Source organism: Pituophis catenifer, unplaced genomic scaffold (assembly GCF_029215685.1).
Source record: "Pituophis catenifer annectens isolate HBS135680 unplaced genomic scaffold, rPitCat1.0.hap2 SCAF_15, whole genome shotgun sequence".
Classification (NCBI taxonomy): Eukaryota; Metazoa; Chordata; class Lepidosauria; order Squamata; family Colubridae; genus Pituophis; species Pituophis catenifer.
This window is the reverse complement of record NW_027256895.1, coordinates 3,024,210-3,045,919: the sequence shown is the minus strand read 5'-3', so window position 1 is coordinate 3,045,919 and position 21,710 is coordinate 3,024,210. Positions and strand designations below refer to the sequence as shown.

Genomic DNA, 21,710 nt, shown 5'->3' with positions numbered 1-21,710 from the left:
GGCCGCTGCAGCCCATGCAACGGTCCGCGTGCGGGCTTCTGCGACACGCCCCCTCGGCGGCGAGCCAATGGGGGGGCCTTCCCTTCCGCTCGCTCCGCCCAAGCTCCGCCCCGCCCCGCCCCCCGCCGGCCGCTCTTCTATAAATAGGAGGAGAGCGCCGGCGTTTCATTGGCCGGTCGGCGCCGCAACAGGCAAAGCGGTGCTGGCCGAACGGGGAGGGCGGGGCCAGCCTTTTTTTTTTTTTTTTTTTTTTTTCACTCCCCTCTCCCGTCTCTCGGGGGGCGCCGCCGCTGCATGCAGGAGCCCGCGTGCCTCGGCCACGCCTCCCGCCCACGCTCATTGGCTGGCCCCGCAAAGGACGCTTCCTATTGGCCCGGGGAGAGCCGGCCCGCTGAGGATGGGGAGACACGTGCGGGGAGAGTCACGCGGCGCTGGCTTTGGGGAAGGCGAAGTTGGGGAGGGGGGAGGGGGGGGGGGCTTTGCAAGAAAACAGATCCTTTCAAATCGGACAACAGGGGAAGGTGTCAAACCCCCCCCCCCACACACACACACACATGCCCTGGCCCAGATCCCCTGGCCCTGCAGCTAGGAGGAAGGGCCTGCCCGGAGGAGGGAGGGCACGTTTCTGCGTGTGTGTCTCGCAACCTTCACGTGCCGCGGGAGGAACAGTCTAACGGTGTAAACAAACGGTGCTGCTGGGATTTCTTGCAGGGAGGGAAAAGAGGGAAGGGAGGAGAAAGGGGAGGGAGGGAGGGAGGAAGGAAAGGATGGTAAGAAGAAGGAAGGAGAAAGGGAAGGAAGGAAGGAAGGAAGGAAGGAAGGAGAAAGGGAAGGAAGGAAGGAAGGAAGGAAGGAAGGGGAAAGGGAGGGAAGGAAGGAAAAGGAGGGAAGGAAGGAAGGAAAAGCAGGGAAGGAAGGAAGGGGAAAGGGAAGGAAGGAAGGAGAAAGGGAGGGAAGGAAGGAAGGAGAAAGGGAGGGAAGAAAGGAAGGGGAAAGGGAGGGAAGGAAGGAAGGAAAAGGAGGGAAGGAAGGAAGGAAAAGCAGGGAAGGAAGGAAGGGGAAAGGGAAGGAAGGAAGGAGAAAGGGAGGGAAGGAAGGAAGGGGAAAGGGAAGGAAGGAAGGAGAAAGGGAAGGAAGGAAGGAAGGGGAAAAGGAGGGAAGAAAGGAAGGGGAAAGGGAGGGAAGGAAGGAAGGAAAAGGAGGGAAGGAAGGAAGGAAGGAAAAGCAGGGAAGGAAGGAAGGGGAAAGGGAAGGAAGGAAGGAGAAAGGGAAGGAAGGAAGGAAAAAGAGGGAAGGAAGGAAGGAGAAAGGGAAGGGAGGAAGATAGGGAGGGAGGAAGGGAGGGAGGAAGACAAAAAAGAGGGAAGGAAGGAAGGGAAGGGAGGGAGGGAAGGAAGAAAGGAAAAAGGGAGGGAAGGAAGGAAGGGGAAAGGGAAGGGGAAGGAAGGAAGGACAAAGGGAGGGAGGGAGGAAGACAGAAAAAAGAGGGAAGGAAGGAAGGAAAAGGAGAGGGAAGGAAGGAGAAAGGGAGGGAGGGAGGAAGACAAAAAAGAGGGAAGGAAGGAAGGAAAAAGGGAAGGAGGGAGGGAGGAAGACAGAAAAAAAAGGAAGGAAGGAAAAAGGGAAGGAAGGAAGGGGAAAGGGAAGGAAGGGACGAGAAAGGGAGGGAGGAAGGAGAAAGGGAGGGAGGGAAGAAAACAAAAGGAAGGAAGGAAAAAGGGAGGGAAGGAAGGGAGGAGAAAGGGAGGGAGGAAGACAAGAAAAGGGAAGGAAGGAAGGGAAAGGGAAGGAGAAAAGGGAGGGAGGAATGAAGAAAGACAGAAAAAAGTGGGAAGGAAGGAGAAAGGGAGGGAGGAATAAAGAAAAAGGAAAAAGGAAGGGAAAAGAGGGAAGGAAGGAAGGAGAAAGGGAGGGAGGAATGAAGAAACAAAAAAGTGGGAAGGAAGAAGAAAGGAAAGGGAGGGAGGAATGAAAAGAAAAAAGGGAGGGAAGGAAGGAAAAAGGGAGGGACGGAAGGAGAAAGGGAGGGAGAAAAAATGGAAGGAGGAATGAAGAAAGACAGAAAAAAGAGGGAAGGAAGGAAGGAAAAAAGGGAAGGGAAGAATGAAAGACAAAAAGGAAGGAAGGAGAAAGGGAGGAACAAAGAAAGACAGAAAAAAGGGGTAAGAGAGGAGAGGAGAGAATGGAAGAAAAATAAAATAGAATTTTTTTATTGGCCAAGTGTAATTGGACACACGAGGGATTTGTCTTTGGTGCAGAAGCTCTCAGTGTACATAGAAGAGGAGAGAATATCGAATAGAGTAAAGAGAGGAGAAGAGAATATAGAGGAGAGTAGAGAATATAGGCTAGACTAGAATTCTTTACTGGCCAAGGAATTTGTCTCCGGTACATAAGTTCTCAGTGTACATATAAACAACAGCGATAGGCCATATATAGCCATAGCAGTAGCACTTAAGACTTATATACCGCTTCGTAGTGCTTTGCAGCCCTCTCTTAAGCGGTTTACAGAGTCAGCATATTCCCCCAACAATCTGGGTCCTCATTTGACCCACCTCGGAAGGACGGACAGAAGGCTGAGTCAACCTTGAGCCCGGTGAGATTCGATCTGCCAAATTGCAGGCAGCTGGCTGTCAGCAGAAGTAGGCTGCAGTTACTGCATTCTAACCACTGCGCTACCGCGGTCTATATATCATAGGTCGTAAAACGAGGCAAAACTCACTTAACCCCTGTTTTGTTTAGCAACAGAAATTGGGGTTTCCACGGGCGGTCATAAGTCAAGGACCCCTTGAAACCTTCCTATTGCCTTTAATGCTTTAGAATTGTACGCCACCGCTTCCTAATACGTTGTGTTCGTTCTGCAAACGTTTTCCTTCCGCGGCCGTCCCTTTTGTCGCTCTGGGTGGCCCTCAGACGGACATCTCCTGCGTGGGCCTGCGTGTTTTCATTCCCGCGTTTATCATGTTTATACACATATGCAGAATATTAAGCAGGCATTAAAAAAAAACGCCCACCGTTAAAAAAAAATAACCCATCTTAATCGCGCTAATTGCTTCAAAGGCAATATGTGAATATCCCTTGCCAATTATCGTTCCCAGCTTGTATTTTTCCCAGCGGGAGGAAGCATGGCTGCCATCCTGCTGTTGTTGGTAGAGTAACAAGCTTGTTAATGTCGCCTAAAATGGTGGTCGGCTGCACAGAATCTTGGATTCTGAAAGCAGGATTTCCTGCTTTCTAGCGAATATAAATCGCTCGGCACAGCTGACTGTCAGAAATATCGGTTCGCCCGAACTGGTAGCATTTTTTCTACTACCGGTTCGGTCGAACCGGTCCGAACCGATAGCATTTCACCCCTGAACACGGTCAGAAATTAAGGCTGCGGAGCTGAGGGGGAACTTAAGAGGCACAGAGGACCTTCGTCTCGATCGTCAGCGAATACAGGTAATCCTCGACGTACAACGGTTCATTTAGTGACCGTTCAAAGTTACAGCGGCCCGGGGAAAAAAGTGGCTGACGACTGTTTTTTCACACTTGGGACCGTTGCAGTCACGTGATCAAAACTCGGACGCTTGGCAACAGACTCATATTTGCAATGGTCGCTATATCCCCGGGGGATGGTCAACGCGATTCCTCTTTTGCGACCTTCCAACGAGCAGAGTCAAGGGGGGAAGCCAGATTCACTTAATGACCATGTGATTACCTTAACAATGGCACTTCTATTCACTTCACAAGTGTGATAAGAAAGGTTTGTAAAATGGAAAAGGATCAATTCATTTAACTGGCTCCCCTTAGCAATGGGAGTTTTCAGCTCGATTGTGGTTGTAAGATGAGGATGGCTTACATTCTCATTTCCCCCCCAAAATGAGTAGCTCTCAGATGGCTTGAAAGGAAAATGTTTGGCCCTCCAAGGTCCAGCTCTAAACTGTATATATATAAATGGCTGTGTCTGTGTGTCTCTGTGTATTTTCCAGCATAACTCTGGAATGCCTCGAGCAATTTCAACCAAACTTGGTACACAGATGACTTATTCTCTGGAAAAAAATACTGTGGGGGTAAGACATCCCTACTAACACCCCTCAGTGCATGTCTGTGTGTGTTCCAGCATAACTCTGGAAGGCCTAGGCCGCTGAAATGAAAAGGAATAAATTTCATCACTTGAGACTTTCAAGATTGGACTGCCATTTGTCAGAAATGGTGTAAGGTCTCCTGCTTGAGTGGTGGGTTTGACTAGATGACCTATAAGATCCCTTCCAACTCTGTTAATCTGTTATGTGTTACTTTTGATAGTGATAGTGTGCATTTTGGATTCAAGTTCTGTTAAGATACAGCCTGTTGTGCCTTAAAATGGCTTCTACTGTACAGCACAATGGGGTTGCCATGATAACGGCTTCCCAGTACTCCACAAGCGGGCTCCCTTTGGTAAGGGGTTCTTAAAAAAAAAAAAAAAATACCTGAGCAAGACTGGATATAAAAACTGGCTGCTTAGGCCAGAAACATTACAAGACAGGTAGTTTTCGATTTACAACCCATTGATAAGCGGACTGCTGAAAGTTGCAAAGGTACAGAAAAAAAGTGGCTTAGGATTTGGTCCTCACATTTATGACCGTCACAGCATCCTCACGGTCCCCTGATCAAAATTCAGGCGCTTGTATGTATTCAGGATGCCTGCAGCGTCCTCCAGTCGTGGGGTTCGCTCTTGGGGGCGGAGGGGGGGGCCTTCCCAGCTGACTCCTGACCAAGTCAGTGGGGAGCCAGATTCGCTTCACGATTCAGTTTCAAAATTGTTGCACCGGTTCACTTAATAACCGTGGCAAAGCAAAGTCGTGAAAAATTGAGTGCGACTCCCTTGACAACTGCTTCGCTTAGCAGCTGTTGAAAGGCATCAACAGATTTTCATCGCATTTCTTCTTCTTCCTTCTCTTCCTCCCTTCCTTCTTCCCTCCCTTTTTGGTCTTTCTTCATTCCTCTTCCCTTTTTCCTTCCTTCCTGCCTTCTATTTTTCTTTTCCCTCCCTCTTTTCCCTTCCTTCTTTTTCTTCTTTCTTTCCCTCCCTTTTTCCTTTCTTCATCCTCTCCTCTCCTATTATTCTATTCCATTCCATTCCATTCCATTCTCCTATTCTATTCTATTCCATTCCATTCCATATTCTATTCCATTCCATTCCATTCCATATTCTATTCTATTCCATTCCATTCCATTCCATTCCATTCCATTCCATTCCATTCCATATTCTATTCTATTCTATTCTATTCTATTCTATTCTATTCTATTCTATTCCATTCTATTCCATTCCATTCCATTCCATTCCATATTCTATTCTATTCTATTCTATTCTATTCTATTCTATTCTATTCCATTCCATTCCATTCCATTCCATTCCATTCAATTCCATATTCTATTCTATTCTATTCCATTCCATTCCATTCCATTCTCCTATTCCATTCCATTCCATTCTCCTATTCCATTCCATTCCATTCTCCTATTCCATTCCGTTCCGTTCCGTTCCATATTCTATTCCATTCCATTCCATATTCTATTCTATTCTATTCTATTCTATTCTATTCTATTCTATTCTATTCTATTCTATTCTATTCTATTCTATTCTATTCTATTCCATTCCATTCCATTCCATTCCATTCCATATTCTATTCTATTCTATTCTATTCTATTCCATTCCATTCCATTCCATTCCATTCCATTCCATTCCATTCCATATTCTATTCTATTCTATTCTATTCTATTCTATTCTATTCTATTCTATTCTATTCCATTCCATTCCATTCCATTCCATTCTATTCCATTCCATTCCATTCCATTCCATTCCATTCCATATTCTATTCTATTCTATTCTATTCTATTCTATTCTATTCTATTCCATTCCATTCCATTCCATTCCATATTCTATTCTATTCTATTCTATTCTATTCTATTCTATTCTATTCTATTCTATTCTATTCCATTCCATTCCATTCCATTCCATTCCATATTCTATTCTATTTTATTCTATTCCATTCCGTTCCGTTCCATTCCATTCTCCTATTCCATTCCATTCCATTCCATTCTATTCCATTCCATATTTTCTATTCTAATCTAGTCTAGTCTAGTCTAGTCTAGTCTAATATAGTCTAGTCTAGTCTATTCCATTCCATTCCATTCCTGTATCATTTCTTAAAAGCTGGGCTTTTTGAAAAGCAGGATTGGGTGAAGCTGGAAAGCAGACCAGCAGGAAATCTTCTAACAGCTTCTAACGGGAGCCGTGAAATGCATCCCAAAAGGAGGTCAAAATTTCCGCACCGCTGGCTGCCAAAAATAGCGTGAAGATGGAAGTCATCGGGTGCTCCGTCTGACTCAGGAAACCTGTGGCTTTCTTTCTTTTTTTTTTTAAAGAAAAAGCAGGAAATGCACAAAGAGTTGGACTCCTTGCGTATAATGACACCTGTTATCGAGATATACTTTTGATCGGTTTTCCCCCACCAGTGTCCATTTCCACATTTTCTAGGTGTTTTGTGTTTGTTTGTTTTTTTACAGTCACAAGTGTGTCTCAGTTCATCGGGACCGAAATCACCTTCCTTGCTGTCTTTCCTCCCAGATATTGTCAAACATAAAGTAAGGCATTGTCTTTAATTCATTCTTCTAATTGCTGCAGGGGCCAATGGGTGTATTTGTGGCGTTTTGGGTGGTCTCTGAGCTTGGAGGTTTGCTTGCAGATGTTTTATTATCAGACTGACAACACGGTTAGTGCTGGTAGGGGATGAGGGGTAGCAGAGTGGTGGAAAAGGGGAAGAGGAGGAGGAGGAGGAAGGAGGAGAAGGAAGGAGAAAGAAAGAGAGAGAGAGGAAGGAACGAAAGAGAAAGAAAGAAGAGGAGGAGGAAGGAAGAAGGAAAAAGAAGAAAGAAAGAAGAGGAGGAGGAAGGAAAAAGGAAAAAAAGAAGAAGAAGAAGAAGAAGAAGAAGCAGAAAAAGAAGAAGACAAAGAAGAGGACGAAGAAGGAAGTGGAAAACGAAGAAGAAGAGGACGAAGAAGGAAGAAGAAGAGGAAGAAGAGGACAAAGAAGGAAGAAGAAGGAAGAGGAAGAAGAAGAAAAGAAGAAGCAGAAGAAGCAGAAGCAGAAGTAGAAGAAGAGGAAGAAGAAGAAGAAGAAGAAGAAGAAGAAGAAGAAGAAGAAGAAGAAAAGAAGAAGAAGAAGAAGAAGAAGAAGAAGAAGAAGAAGAAGAAGAAGAAGAAGAAGAAGAAGAAGAAGAAGAAGAAGAAGAAGAAGAAGAAGAAGAAAAAATCAGTACCGGAAGGTAGTGGCGTTTGCATTAGCCCATCTTAAAACACGGCTCATCTCGAGAAAACCTGATTTAAGAGATTCAATCACGCTCCAGAGTGCCTTGATTTCATCCGTGAGCTCAAGATCCAGATTTCTAAGGAACGCCATCATCCATCAGTGGGGGGCGGGGGGGGGTTATTCCTTCCTGCATCCCTTCCCTGCCAACAGGTATGGTCTTCTCACCCATCCAGTTTATTTGTCTCCATCCACTCTGAACTTCCTTCCCGGCCGGGCACGTCGAGTGAGCCACCCAGCCTTACCCACCCCCTCGAGGAAGTGGCATTGCTGGCTTCTTCACACCCGCCCCTTGGCAACCTTACCCCGCAGGTGCCAACAAGCGGCTGAATCCTCTGCCTGAGAAAGCTGGGTCAGAAGGTGAGTACACTTGGTTCCCGTCTTCGTGAAGAGGAGCAAAATTATTAATAGCTTCAAGCTGCAGGGCCTAGCTGTTCCCTTTCTCGCGCCCGACTGGAAAAACAGCTCTTTCACTTCCTGCAAAGCGGGGCACGGCCTCCGCGACATCCGTCAGCTAAGTATTTTGAGCCTCGCAGAAAAAGCAAGAAACAAACAAAATAAGTTTCTTTCTTTTTCTCCATCAATGCACCCACGGCAGAAGGGGGGGGGGGAATAAAATAAGAAATATTAAAATTTTGATTATTTATTATTATAAAATATTAAAATATTTTAATAATATTAAAATATTAAAATTTAGGAGTGGATACATAACGCTTGCAAACAATTTCGAGCTTGCTTTGGCGAACCGTAAAAGCAAAGAGGTTGCAGCTTTACTTGGAAAGGAACGTGCCGGAGCCCCACAAAAAGTGAGTGGGTGCCCCCTTGGGAGGGGTAGTACTACAGGGTCCATGTGGCACTCTCAAAATTCCACCGAAATTGTGTGAACCTTCTGGAGCGAGTCAATGCTGCTTATGAACGAACGCTTGCATTGAATTATTCTTTGACTCAGAACTCTTCTTCGGATTTTATGATGGGTCACAGTGGACCCGATCAAGTTATTAAAATTAACCCGGGTTTATGCAAAAGAAAACAACAAAACCCATCAGGCTGCAAATTATCCCAGTTCAGCCCTGCTTCATGTCAATCCAGCCTCCAAATAAACCCTCATTTGCTAACTTTTAAGGCAGATTTTTTTTTCCTAATCAAGATGCCTACCGGATCGTTCTTTCTCTTCATTAGCAACTATGAAAACTGAAGTTCAATACTTACAACGGTTCTTTTAGTCCTCTACTTACAACGGTTCTTTTAGTGACCGTTCCGAGTTACAACGGCAGCACTGAAAAAAGTGACTCGGGAAAGCTTTTCACACTTACGACATCGTTGCAACATCCCCGTCATCATGTGATCAAAATTCAGACGCAAGGCAACTGGTTCGTATTTATGACGGTCGTAGCGTCCCTGGGGTCAAGTGATTCCCTTTTGCGACCTTTTGACAAGCACAATAGGGAAGCCAGATTCGCTTAACGACCATTTTGTGATTTACTTAACAACCATGGCAGGAAAGGTTGTAAAATAGGGCCAAACTTAACAGCGGTCTCACTTAACGATGGAAATTTGGGGTTCCATTGTGGCCGTAAATTGAGGTCTACCTGTAGATCAGCTTAGAAACCTGGGGAAGGTAGTCTTACAGTTAGTGGCCCAAATTGTGGAAACCTTTTTGGGAAAAGTGTACTTTCTTAAAACTAGCAAATAACATCACTTTTTTGGGGGAGTAGTGCCCTAAAATTATATATCAATGGAAAGATAATTTAATCAAGAATGTAATGCAGTAACTTTTATGGAGGATTTGCTATTGGAATAGCAGTTACAGTATAAAGAAGAAAAGTGAAACACGTAGAAAAAAAAATAATACAAAAATTATCAGATCAGTTAATACTTCGTTGGGTAACCTTTAGCAGGAATGACGGCCTTACGTCGTCTTCCCATGGAGTGAACCAAGTCTTTTTGAGTCTCTTTTCTATCATGTGAAACCAAGATTGAATGATGGCTTCTATTAACTGAGTTTTATTGCTGGGTCGCTTCTGACTAACCAGTTTCTTGAGTCGGCTCCATCAATTTTCAATTGGGTTAAGGTCTGGGCCATTCCAGCAGCGGAATAGAATTATCTTGACATTCCCCCCCCCCAAAAAAAGTGGTGTTATTAGCCATCAGACCTCAAAAATACACTTTCCCCAAACGTTTTCCACAAGTTTGGCCACGACTGTATATTTTCAGATTTCCAGAAAGGGGAGGGAGATTTTTGCACAGCAGATATTCCAAGGCTGATAGATTTTTAACCAGCAGGGAGGTTGGAAAATTCTCCTCAAAAGCGATAGCAGCAACTTCCAAATTTGCTAAGAAAACCACCGGTCTCTCTCCGTCCTCAGCCAAAATTTGAATCGTTTGTAATGATTCCAAAATTTGAATCATGTTTTGCTGGTCTAGAACACAACGGGGTTGCAAAATCGCAGCATGATTCACGAGATAATGTCAAAAAGCTGTTTTTTTAAAAAAAGACTTTCTTGCACCTTAAACGAAAAGGTGCAATCCACGATTTGATTGGTTGGTTTGAGTTTTGCAACGCTCTCCTCCGCTAGCAATTTGCAAAAGCTGTTCACCAATTCTCTGCTCGCTCCATCAAAATCAGAGCTGGTCTTGAGCCGGTTCGCCCGAGCAAATCTTTTCCAGATTTAACATTGAAAGGTTCTACGGTTTGAGAATTGTGGTTTATCCAGTAAGCCACGTTTAAACCAGTTGTTGGCATGTAATGCATTTCACTTATAAACAAATCTTGTTGGGGTTTTTTTTTTTCATAGGAGGAAGAAAGGGAGGTAAAGGTAAAGGGAGTGAAGGAAGGAAGGAAAGAAAAAGAGGAAGGGGAAAGAGAAATAAAGGTACGGGAGGAAGGAAAAAAACAGGAGGAGGAAAGGGAGAGAAATAAAGGTACAGGAGGGAGGGAGGAAGAATGGAGAAGGAAGGAAAAAGAAAACACCAGGAAGGGGAAAGAGAAATAAAGGTATAGGAGGGAGGGAGGAAGAATAAGGAAGGAAAAAGGAAGAGAAGGAAAGGGAGGAGAAGGTGGAGGGAGAATGGAAGGAAAGGAAGAAGGGAGAAAGAGGTAAAGGAAGAAGAGGAAGGAGAAAAAGGAAAGAGTGAAGGAAGGAAGGAAGCAAAGAGAGAGAGGGGAGAAGGAAGTTTTATTCTGCGACCGTTATAAAAACGAAAAACGTAAGGATGACCAAAAAGCACAAGAAATCCATTTTCGGCCCAGAGCCGTCCAACTCCCCTTCACCCAACCCCCCAGAAAAAGAAATAAAAAATAACGCAAACCAGAAAAAGACGAGCCTTGGGGGGCCATTCTCCACACAGGACATTTATTTATTTGTAGGTTTTTATTTTTATCTCCAAATAATTGTTATTTTTTTTTTCTTTTCTTTTTCACAGCATCATCAAACCCCGGCTTGTATCCCAGATTGGATCTTATCCCCATATATATATATATATATTCCCTGGGCAGTTTAAACTCAAGGAAAACTTCCCACACCTGTGTCTTGTCTTCCTTTGGGCTGGAATCCATTTTATTCCTCTTTAATTCTCTTTTTAATTCCTCTTTGGGCAAGTTTAACACGTCCACAGCGACCCCTGCTGGCCAACTGGGAGATGGGCAGCCCCTTCTCTTTCCCCCCCACAGTCCAACCCCCGCCCCCCCCAAAAAACCCTATATACCTTTCTCTATTCCAATATTTTCTCAACCACTTAAAAAAAAAGACGAGTGGGAACTTCAACTCCCAGAATTCTCTGCAGCCAGCTCTGCAAGATGGCGTTCGGTAACTCGCGGGCTGGGGAATTCTGGGAGTTGAAGTTCCCACGGGTCTTAAAAAGTGACTTTTATCTATTACACTATCTATATACGAGGATCTCGGGAGCCCCTTTTTCAGATTAAATTGTTTTTTTTGTTTTGTTTTTTTAATTAAAAAGGCAGCTTCCAAGGTTTCTTTTTCAGCACAAAGGACGGCAACACCCCACAAAAGGTTGCGGGCTGTCGAAGGCGGCTTGCCCACACAAGTCTTCAACCCATCACACAATTGCCGATTGACTCACACTATCTCCATCGTGCGTCACTTCAACCCACCTCCCTCGCCTCCCCCCCCAAATATCATTAAAGCCCCTCCACAAAAAAAGAACTCCTTTAATCTGCCTTTGAATCAAAACGTTGGGTTTGAGAAGGGGCTCCGGGACCCTCCTACCATAGACGGCTCTTCTCCTAGACCAGGAGTCGGTAACCCGCGGCTCGGGAGCCGCATGTGGCTCTTTCATCCCTCTGCTCGCTCAAAATACGTGTCACAACCGCCAATGCGCGACGCCCGCCGCCACAACGATTTATTGAGCTTTTCCGGTAGGTTTTGTGGCTCCCGGTGTTTTCTTTTCTGTGGGAAACGGATCCAAATGGCTCTGTGTTTAAGGTTGCCGACCCCTGTGCTAGACTATATATGGAAGACAATGCATCAAGGGACCTCCCTGTTCTATCCCTGTGGCTCCATTTCTCAGGGTGTTCCCCCCTCCCCAGATCGAAACCCCCACCCCAGGCCATCTTGAGAAGGAGAGGATGGAAGTAAAGACCACGCTCAACCATCCAAGGTCTCCTTGCGCCGTCGTCCCTCCAAACTAGGGAACTTGGAGACTTTCCCAAACTTCTCACTTCTGCCCCGTTTCCTGATCTTTTTCCAGTCCATCTCCCCCCCTTACCTCCCACGCCCCCCAAAATCCATGTGGGTTTTTTCTTTTCTTCCCCTCCAGCAGGGCATCTGGACCGGAGGGATCTCCTGCCAAGATCTCCCCCCCCCCCCGCCATCCATGCTTTGCCCCTCCTCCGTTTTGCCGACGTCGTTTTTTTTTTTTTTCTCTCTCTCTTCCTTCTTCCTCGTCGAAAAAAAAAAAAAAAGATTTCCTTGTCCCCCCAGGGAGCAATTGTGTGACGGACAGGATACAGCTGTTTTCCTCCTCTTGGAGAAGGAAGGGGAGAGGAGAGGAAAGGCCGGGGGTGGGTGGGTGGGTGTACCCCCCAAAAAATACTTGTTAAAAAAACCTCACACATAGCCAACATTATAAACAGGCCCAGAAACATGGCAGTTTGTGCTGAAACGGGGGTGGGTCGGTTTGTGGTCACTCATCACGATTAATCACAACTACAACAGTTTGCAAAAGCTGAATTGTGGCCAGGCTTGGAGAACAGGGCCAACAAGGGGGGGTGGGGAGGGGTGGGGGGGGAGAGAGAGGTTGCACAAAAAGGAGGAGGAGGAGGGAGGTGTCTCTTTTATCCACAGCCATTCATACCCAGCTGTCTCCTTCTCCCTTTCCTGCTTTAAACCACCTTTAAACCACCGTTTGGCTTAACCAGGACCCGTGGCGGAAACAAGAAAGCGCCGACAAAAAAAAATTAATTAATTAATTTCTAACAATAAATTATAACTTCACCACAGGATTAGAAACACAGGACGGCCCTCGTTTCGTTCACAGGATCGGGTCAAGAAAGGGTCTATCTTTAGTCCCCGGGGAACAAGGCCTCTCCGCCTCGCCCCGGTTTACAACTGTTAGATGATCTGGTTTTTGGTTAAATTCAGCGGGGGGAAAAAATATAACCTTTGCGTCTTCCGAAAAAGGAGACCAAGCTGGAAGTGGAGCCACCTCCCCTTCCTCTTCCTCCTGCGTTGCTCTTTTTTTATCGTAGTCGCACATACACACACCCAAGGCATGCACCCACAAGCACACACAACTCCTTAAAACAGGGTTAAGGTAGGCAGTGATCGCAAGAAAAACGAAAAAACGCACAGGTCCTAGGAGGAGAAACTCGCTTTTAGAGAAGAGAAGAGTGTGGAATGTCAAGAATCGCAACCGTGTTGCGTCGCCGTTGTTCACAACTAAAACAACAACAACAACAGTGGTTTCTACACACGGGAAGTAAATGGCAGTCAAGTCGCCCGTGGTTCGGAGGAAGCGGTGGGGGAGGAGAACGCCACGGGCCGGCGGGAGGATTCCCACGCGGGACCGGCCCTCGGAAAGGAGGCGTTTAACTCCTCCCACAACGCCAGGCGAGTTTCCCGCAGACACTTAAGGGAGAGAAAACTGGCAGTACGAGTCGAATAGGTTAATAAATAAAATAAGTTAAGAGGAGATCACCAGGTCCGGGGATGGGAGGAGAGGTGGCCAAGACACTGAGGACTAGCAACATGGCCGAGAAGACTAAACAGGGAACGACTCCGAATTCTCCCGGATCTTCCCAACGAGTCGGGATCATCAGATTCTAGATATTTGGGAGAAGAGAACGGAGGGGATACAATTCCAAGATCGGGCTTGATCCGTGTGGCAACTAGGAATTGCTCCGTTGGGGAAGGGGGGGGAAATGGGGGTCGGGAGCCCACCGAATTGGGGAAAGGGGGGGACCACGGAGGCGAGAATCGGGGCAGGCGGGCCTTGGTCCTTTGCGAAGGTTTGTCGTTAAAAATCAAGACACTGAAAAAAACCACGGGGAGCGACACATAGAAAGTCTAGATAGAAATCTACAAACAGACAAAATATAATATAATATAATATATATATATATTTTATGTATATATATATGTATATATGTATATGTATAAATAACAAATCGGGCTATTTACAAGACACCCACACGCAACGCAACGCCACGCTCACACACACACGCAGGGAAGGGGGGGGAGGGATGGGATGGGGACGGAGGAGGGGTAAGGGGGGGTCGGGGGGTATGGAGGGGAAGTTGGCGCTGGAAGACTGGGCCCCGTGCGCCCCTCCCGGCCGCTGCTCCTGGTTGGGGAAACGTCTCGGAGAATTTCCACTAAGTACTGAAGTAAACTGCGGAGGAAGAAAACAAACAAACAAAAAAAGATATTTTATAGGGAGTCCTCGTTATATGACCGGCATGTTACAGTCATTAAATGGGTCATTCCTATGACCGGCTCCGTTTTGGGAACTGTTTATTTAAAGCAGTAGTCGTTAAGTGAACCCATGGTAGGTGTGGTTTTACTGAGAGGTTGGAAGGGCTGTTTTTTCCACAAAACCGTTGTTAAATGGGACAATGTGGTCATATTGCCGGGTGTCCCAAGTTCGGCCGCGTGACCACAGAGGACGGGGGGGGGGGGGGGGTGTCGCAATGTCGGAACTGTAAAATCAGGGTTGGAGAAAACACCCATTTTAGGGTTGGTTGTAATGCCGAATGGTCACACTTAGCGACCGGTCGTAAGTCGAGGAATACCTCGAAGGGTTCCGGGTAATTGGTATCTGACTGTGCTATGCAACCCAGTGTGCTAAGCTGTAGTTTGCTTGCGACACAACTGGCCTCATAAAACTTGCTACATCAAAACACCGAAAAGTGGTATTCAGCCAGTTCGTACCGGTTCGGCCGAACTGCTGGTAGGTCCACCCACCCGTCCTGGACTAATGCCGTCCTATTTAGCCCCGTTTTCGAGGTCGGGCGCATGCATGGACGGCTCATGGATAAGGCTGGGTGCATGTACAGAAGGCGTGCGCCCGAAACGAGCGTGCGCGTATGCGGTGAACTGGTGGTAAAAATATGTAAAACCCACCGCTGAAACCACCTCATAGGCAGTCCTCGACATATGTCCACTCGCTTAATGACTACAACAGTGCTGGTGGGGGAAAAAAGGGAATTTCCACCGGTCCTCACATGTATGACTGACAGCGTCCTTGCCGTCACGTGATCAAAATTCAGGCAATCCGCATACATGGATCACAGGATTGCCATTTGCCACCTTCTCAGTAAGGGAATTCGCTTAAGGGCTCAGTCAGAAAAAGGTGTCAAATCGGAGGCAACTTATTGCACCAAGCATCGCTTAGCGACGGGTGCTCCAGTCCCAACTGTGGTTGTAAAACGAGGACTAAAGTTTATTTATTTATTAAGTTTCTGCCCATCACAGTCGTATAGATTAAGATTGAGAAGATTATTCAGGAAAAATCTCAGGATGGCTGCAATGTTTTTTTTTTTCTAACCAGGATACAGGTAAGTCCTCAATTTACAACAGTTCATTTAGTGACGGTTCGAAGTTATAACGGCACTCAAAAAAGGGGATTTTTCACCATTTTTCACACTCAGGACCGTTGAGGCAATCCCCACGGTCATCTGAACAAGTGGCTCGTATTTATGACCGTTAAAGGGTTTACATGATCTCCTTTTGCGACTTTCTGACGAGCAAAGTCAATGAGGAACTCGGATTCGCTTAACGACCATATAATTCACTTAACAACTACAGCGAAACAGGGCAAAACCTCACTCAACAACGGCCTCACTTAGCAACGGAAACGTTGGCGCCATTGTGATCGTAAGTCGGGGGACTAACCGTACAGGTAGTCCTCGATTTATGACCCCAAGTTTCTGTTGCTGTTATTTGGCCGATTTTCAGCATATTTTATTTTGGCTGATTTCCAGCATATTCTCCTCCATACCTCCAGCTATTATTTGGCTGATTTCCAGCATATTTTATTTTGGCCGAGACTTCGCTCTTGAAAGATATATTTTATGTTTATGTTTGAAAAAATAAAAAAAATATTTTATAAAAAAGTTTCTATTGCTAAGCGAGATGTTTGTGGAGTGAGTTTTGTCCTGATTTACGACCACTCTTGCCACTGTTGTTAAGCGAATCACCACAGCCGATTAAGTTAGTTGCACCGTTGTTAAGTGAATCTGGCTCCCCCCACCCCCCGTTGACTTTGCTGGTCGGAAGGTCGCAAAAAGGGATCACGCGACACACACTGCAACCGTCGTAAATACGAGACGCCTGCCAAGGATCTGAATTTTGACGGTAGGGATCCTGCGCAAGTTTTTAAGTGTGAAAAAACATTTAAGTCGTAAGTCACTTTTTTTTTTAAAGCGCCGTTGTAACTCGGAGAGGTCACTTAACGAGGGATTGTAAGTCGAGGACTGCCTTCAAAAAGGTCATTTTTATTAAACTCCATACTGTGGGCAATCGTTGGCGGCCTTAAGGATTGGCAAAAATGAAAAATGGAAAGGAGGAGCAAGACGAGAGTTGGCAATAAGTGGGACCAACCTATCAGCACCCAAACCCCAAATGAGACTCACTCTAAAGCAGAGGTGTCAAACTCAAGGGACCCCCCCCTTTTCCCGCGCCCCGTTTTTGCTGGCAGAGGGCTATGAAAAGCAAAACAAAAGGAGAAATGTTTCCCCTTTTGCATTTGAGCATCCAAGAAATGACGGGAAAGGAGAAAGGGAAAGAGGAAAGACAAAGAAAAAGGAAGGAAGATGGCACGAGAGCAAGGAAAGAAGGAAGAAGAGGGAAAGGAAGAAGAAAGGAGAATGAAGAGGGAAGGGGGAAAAAGAAAAGGAAGGAAGGAAGGGATTGAGGAGGGAGGGAGGGGTTAAGGAAGGGAGGGACGGAAGAAGAAAGAAGGAAGGAAGGGATTGAGGAAGGAAGGAGGGAAGAATTGAAAGGAGGGAGGGGTTAAGGAAGAGAGGAAGGAAGAGAGGGAGGAAGGGAGGGTTTGAGGAAAGGAGGAGGAATTGAGAAAGGGAGGGAGGGAGGGAGGAAGAAGGAAGGGATTGAGGAAGGAGGAAAGAAGGGAGGAAGGAAAGGATTGAGGAAGGAAGGAGGGAAGAATTGAAAGGAGGGAGGGGTTAAGGAAGAGAGGGAGGGAGGGAGGGTTTGAGGAAAGGAGGAGGAATTGAGAAAGGGAGGGAGGGAGGGAGGGAGGAAGAAGGAAGGGATTGAGGAAGGAGGAAAGAAGGGAGGAAGGAAGGGATTGAGGAAGGAAGGAGGGAAGAATTGAAAGGAGGGAGGGGTTAAGGAAGAGAGGGAGGAAGGAAGGGAGGGAGGATTTGAGGAAGGAAGGAGGAATTGAGAAAGGGAGGGAGGGAGGAAGAAGGAAGGGATTGAGGAAGGAGGGGGGAAGGAAGGAAGGGATTGAGGAAGGTGGAAAGAAGGGAGGAAGGAAGGGATTGAGGAAGGAAGGAGGGAGGGAGGAAAGAATTGAAAGGAGGGAGGGAGGAAGAGATTGAGGAAGGAAGGAAGGGATTAGGAGAGGAATTGAAAGGAGGGAGGAAGAGATTGAGGAAGGAAGGGAGGAGGAATTGAGAAAGGGAGGGAGGGAGGGAGGAAGAAGGAAGGGATTGAGGAAGAAGGGGGGAAGAAAGGACGGAAAGGATTGAGGAAGGAGGAAAGAAAGAAAGGAGGAAGAGATTGAGGAAGGAAGGAGGAATTGAGAAAGGGAGAGAAGGAGGGAGGAAGAAGGAAGGGATGGAGGAAGGAGGAAAGAAAGGAGGAAGGAAGGGATTGAGGAAGGAAGGAGGGAAGAATTGAAAGGAGGAAGGAAGGGATTGAGGAAGGAAGGAGGGAAGAACTGAAAGAAGGGAAGAAGGGATTGAGGAAGGAAGGAGGGAAGAATTGAAAGGAGGAAGGAAGGGATTGAGGAAGGAAGGAAGAATTGAGGGGAGGAACGAAGGGTTTGAGGAAGGAAGGAAGGAAGAATTGAAAGATGGAACGAAGGGATTGAGGAAGGAAGGAAGGAAGAATTGAAAGGAGGAAAGAAGGGATTGAGGAAGGAAGGTTATAATGAGTGAGGGAGAGTCTCAGGGAAGTCCTGCCTTAGCACTTGGCCACCAGAGGTGCCCACCTGACACAAATCCCGTGTCACGCCCACCATGGCCACGCCCCTGGCCACACCCCACACCTCCCTCCAGCCCTCCGAGGTCAAACACAACTCTGATGCGGCCCGCCGTGAAATCGAGTTTGACACCCCTGCTCCAAAGCCACTTAAGGCACTTTCCTGTCTCTCTTTACGTCCCATCACCCCCCCCCCCCGTTTTGTTTTGTTTTTTTCCCCAAGGGTCACTCACCAATGATGATGATCAAGATAATGGCGCATATCACCCCCAGAATTATCATCATCTGTCACGGGAAGGAAGGAAAGAAAGCGTGTGAAATCAGTGGTGCTATTCAGACGGTTCTATCCGGTTTGGGCGAAACGGTTGAGGCGGCTGCGGGAGTCTCCGTCCACCCGCCCGGTTTTCGACGCTCTGTGCATGCACGCTCCCATTTGCGAACGGGTAGCGAACGTAAGTGAATACAACACCTTTGTGTGAATGGTCTAAATCGGCCTTTCTCCAACAAGGCAACTTCCGGATTGCCCCGTCTGACCCCGCGGGAGAGCCGTTTCCCGTCTAAAGCAAAACTTTTCCAGATCCTCTGCGATCTAGCTCCTTTTGGATCCGAAATGAGTGTTTCTTCAACTCCCAGAATTCCCCAGCCAGCAAGGATTTGCCGGAATTCGCCATGGACAAGACAAGAACAAGCATCACATTCTTTTGACTGGGTAACTTTCTTAATAGACGGTGGGAATGTGGTAGACGTAATATATCTTTGACTTCGGCAAAAATGGAGAAAAAAAAATAACCCACGACAAGATTAAATTAATAAATGTGTTATTAAATGTCTTTAATTGAAGAGGAAACGGATAGGCTGGCTGGGGAATTCTGGGAGTTGAAGTCCACCCATCTTCAAGTTGCTCCGATGGAGAACTACTGCTATGGAATCTGGAAGGCTGACGTTCTGTACATCCAGAAGACTACAAGGACCCTGTGGCTGGGCCTGCTTTCAAGTAAGGTCCTCATCAAGCTCGCCCCCCTCCCAAACCTGATTCCATGCAGATGATCACCAGAAGGCCGAGATCATGCAGAGATCATGGAAGGAAGTCAGCATTCCCGCCAAGAGCTAGGGTCCCGTCCCCCCTGACCCCCAATATCCTCTCCCCGTTTTTTGAATCCAACCAGATCTTGGGATCTCTTCCCCCCAAATCTTCTCTGCACAGGTGGCCCGTGCCACATGATCCTTTTTGCCCGTATTTCTCTCCGAACGCCTTGAGATTTTTTTTTTCTACAGAATTTTAAAAGAATCGAGTGGAGATTTTCTGTCTGATCCACCATCATGAGAAACCGGACAGAACAATTTACCGGTGGAACAGCTTGCCACCAGAAGCTGTGGGTGCTCCATCACTGGAGGTTTTGAAGAAGAGATTGGACAACCGTTTGTCTGAAATGGTCTCCAACGTCCCTTCTTCCAACTCTGTTATTCTGTTATTCCCTAGAGAAGAGGTCGGCAACCCGCGGCTCTGGAGCCGCATGCGGCTCTTTCATGCCTCTGCTGTGACTCCCTGTTGCCAGTTGGTAAAAGGACGCCGTACTAGGAGAAGACTCTATGGTGGGGGAACCGGACTTCCGGTCGGCTCCAGAATTGAACGGGTGGCTTCCGATTAGGACCTTTGTGGCTCTTTGAGTGTTGAAGGTTGCCGACCCCTACCCTAGAGGAATGATGCAAGATGGCATCTCTTTAACCTCGGAGGTCTTCTCGATCTAATGTTGGTTGCGCTTCCCAGGGACGCGCAAAGCGACAAGGTCTCTCGAAGTCAACATCAGGTGGCTCCTTTGGACAAAGGGGAAGGAGGCAACCAAGTTTTTGTGGGCGAGGAGGAGGTCCATCCTCCGTCCTACCTTTAAGTTCTTCCACCAGTATTTGCGCTTAAGCTTGGCGGCGCTGGTTTCGAATTGAGACGCTCCGGCTTGAAGAGCATCGGCACGGTCGTCCAGCTCCGAAAGCTTCTGATCTCTCTCTAGGACCTTATCGACGTTCACTCGCATGATATCCACCACCTGGAGGGGAAGAGATACCGGGAAAGAGAAGGTCAGATGCAGGAGAAGGCAGCGAGAACCACCGAGTTCTGGAAGTCGATAGAAGGGCAGAGTTTTAACACTCAGAAGGAAATGTCTGCAAGGAAACCACCAAGCTCAGAGGGCACCCAGGACCCCACAAAAGATTTGACGTGCGATGGTCACCCAGAAACCAAAGGATTCTTAGAAAGACTTAACTTGGGTGAAAGTCAACCTCCTCATACCTCACCTTCAGCCAGCTAAGCGAAGAATTAAGGAAAGTACAACTGACTATAAGCCCGGAGGAGGGTTAGATGTCCCATAGCTCTCACGGAGCCCCCCCAAAACCCCTATGAACCCCCCAAAACCCACCCGTATCTCAGGAGATTGAACTCAAGGTCATTTTCGAACCCACAGTTCTCCTTGCAAAAGGAGGAATATGCCTTTATTTCACATCAATACAAACCAACACAGAAGAACTCTACTTGACATGGCTGCCTTCATAAGTCCTTCCTCCCGTCTCTGGTGAGTGTTTAGAGACCGAAGCTACATTGATTGATTGATTGATTGATTGACTGAATTGAATTGAATTGATTTATTTGGTGGTGGTTCCCAGGGACCTTTAAACTCAAAACCCAGGCTTCCGTTTATTTAGTTTATTTGGTGGTCGCGTCCGAGAATATTCCAATTTTGCCTGACTGGCAGAGGGTGCTATTTTCATGAGACAATATGAGGGGGGAAAAATAGGGTTACCTATCAGATGGAGGAGTTATTATATTACTGTTGTTTAATTTGGGGGTCTTTTTGTGTACAATCTAACTCAGGGGTGTCAACTTCAAAGGTTAGATCAGCACTGTAGTTCTCCGCGGGCCGAGGGGGGACACAGGATGGACTCCTCTTGAAGCACTTTGTCGGCCAATACGGGGTGCGAGGAGGCGCATGCGGCCCTCCTGCACCCCGTTTTGCCCAGCAGACACCCCATGGGCCAGTCCTTTGCTATTTCCAGGCCGGCCCCACGGGCCAAATTTAGGCACCCCGCAGCTGGATCCGGCCCGCGGGCCTTGAGTCTGACACCTCTGATCTAACTGAAATTAAATCAGATTCAATTTCAGTCTTGGTTGTTATTTTATAGCTTCGGAAGTGTGTTTGAGCCCATCGCTCACGACTAGTGAGGGCCAGGAAGGACCCTCATCCCGATTTAAACCGAAATTCCTTCTGCCGACGATTGCAACACAGGTAAGTCCTCGGCTTGCGACCCTTCGTTTAGTGACCGCTCCAAGTTACAACGGCATCGAAAAAAAAGTCACTCAGGACCCGTTTTTCACAGTTATCCTGTTTCCCCGAAAATAAGACCCAACCGGAAAATAGTTCCTAGCATGATGCTCGTAATTTAAGCCCTGTCCCCAAAATAAGCCCTAGTTAAGATTGTCGGCCAGATGGATGCATTTAGTACCATATTTCCCTCCCAAAATAAGACCTAACCAGAAAATAAGCCCTTATGCGTCTTTTGGAGCAAAAATTAATATAAGACCCGGTCTTATTTTCGGGGAAACATGGGTATGACCTTTGCAGCATCTCCATGATCAAGAAGCATATGTCAGACTTCGATGCTATCTCAAAATAAATGAATTTCCAAACTGCCAATCTTTAAGGAAATCTTTTCTTTAATTGAGCACAGCCACCGGATCATGACTCGATGTGGACAAGACTGACCTTTT

The 21,710-nt window shown here is 46.7% G+C and overlaps 1 protein-coding gene across 1 annotated transcript in view; it reads right to left on the bottom strand.

Annotated features, from left to right (window-relative positions):
* Positions 1–12,205: 12,205 nt before the first annotated feature.
* The window catches only part of VAMP2 (vesicle associated membrane protein 2), a 30,558-nt gene continuing 21,053 nt past the window's right edge, over positions 12,206–21,710 (bottom strand). Inside the window, exons 3-5 of the mRNA XM_070954451.1 lie at positions 19,837–19,995; positions 18,187–18,238; positions 12,206–14,174 (exon numbers count right to left, since the gene is read on the bottom strand). Of these exons, the coding sequence (XP_070810552.1) occupies positions 14,158–14,174; positions 18,187–18,238; positions 19,837–19,995 (228 nt within the window). The 3' untranslated portion in view covers positions 12,206–14,157. The remainder of the gene's footprint in view (positions 14,175–18,186; positions 18,239–19,836; positions 19,996–21,710) is intronic.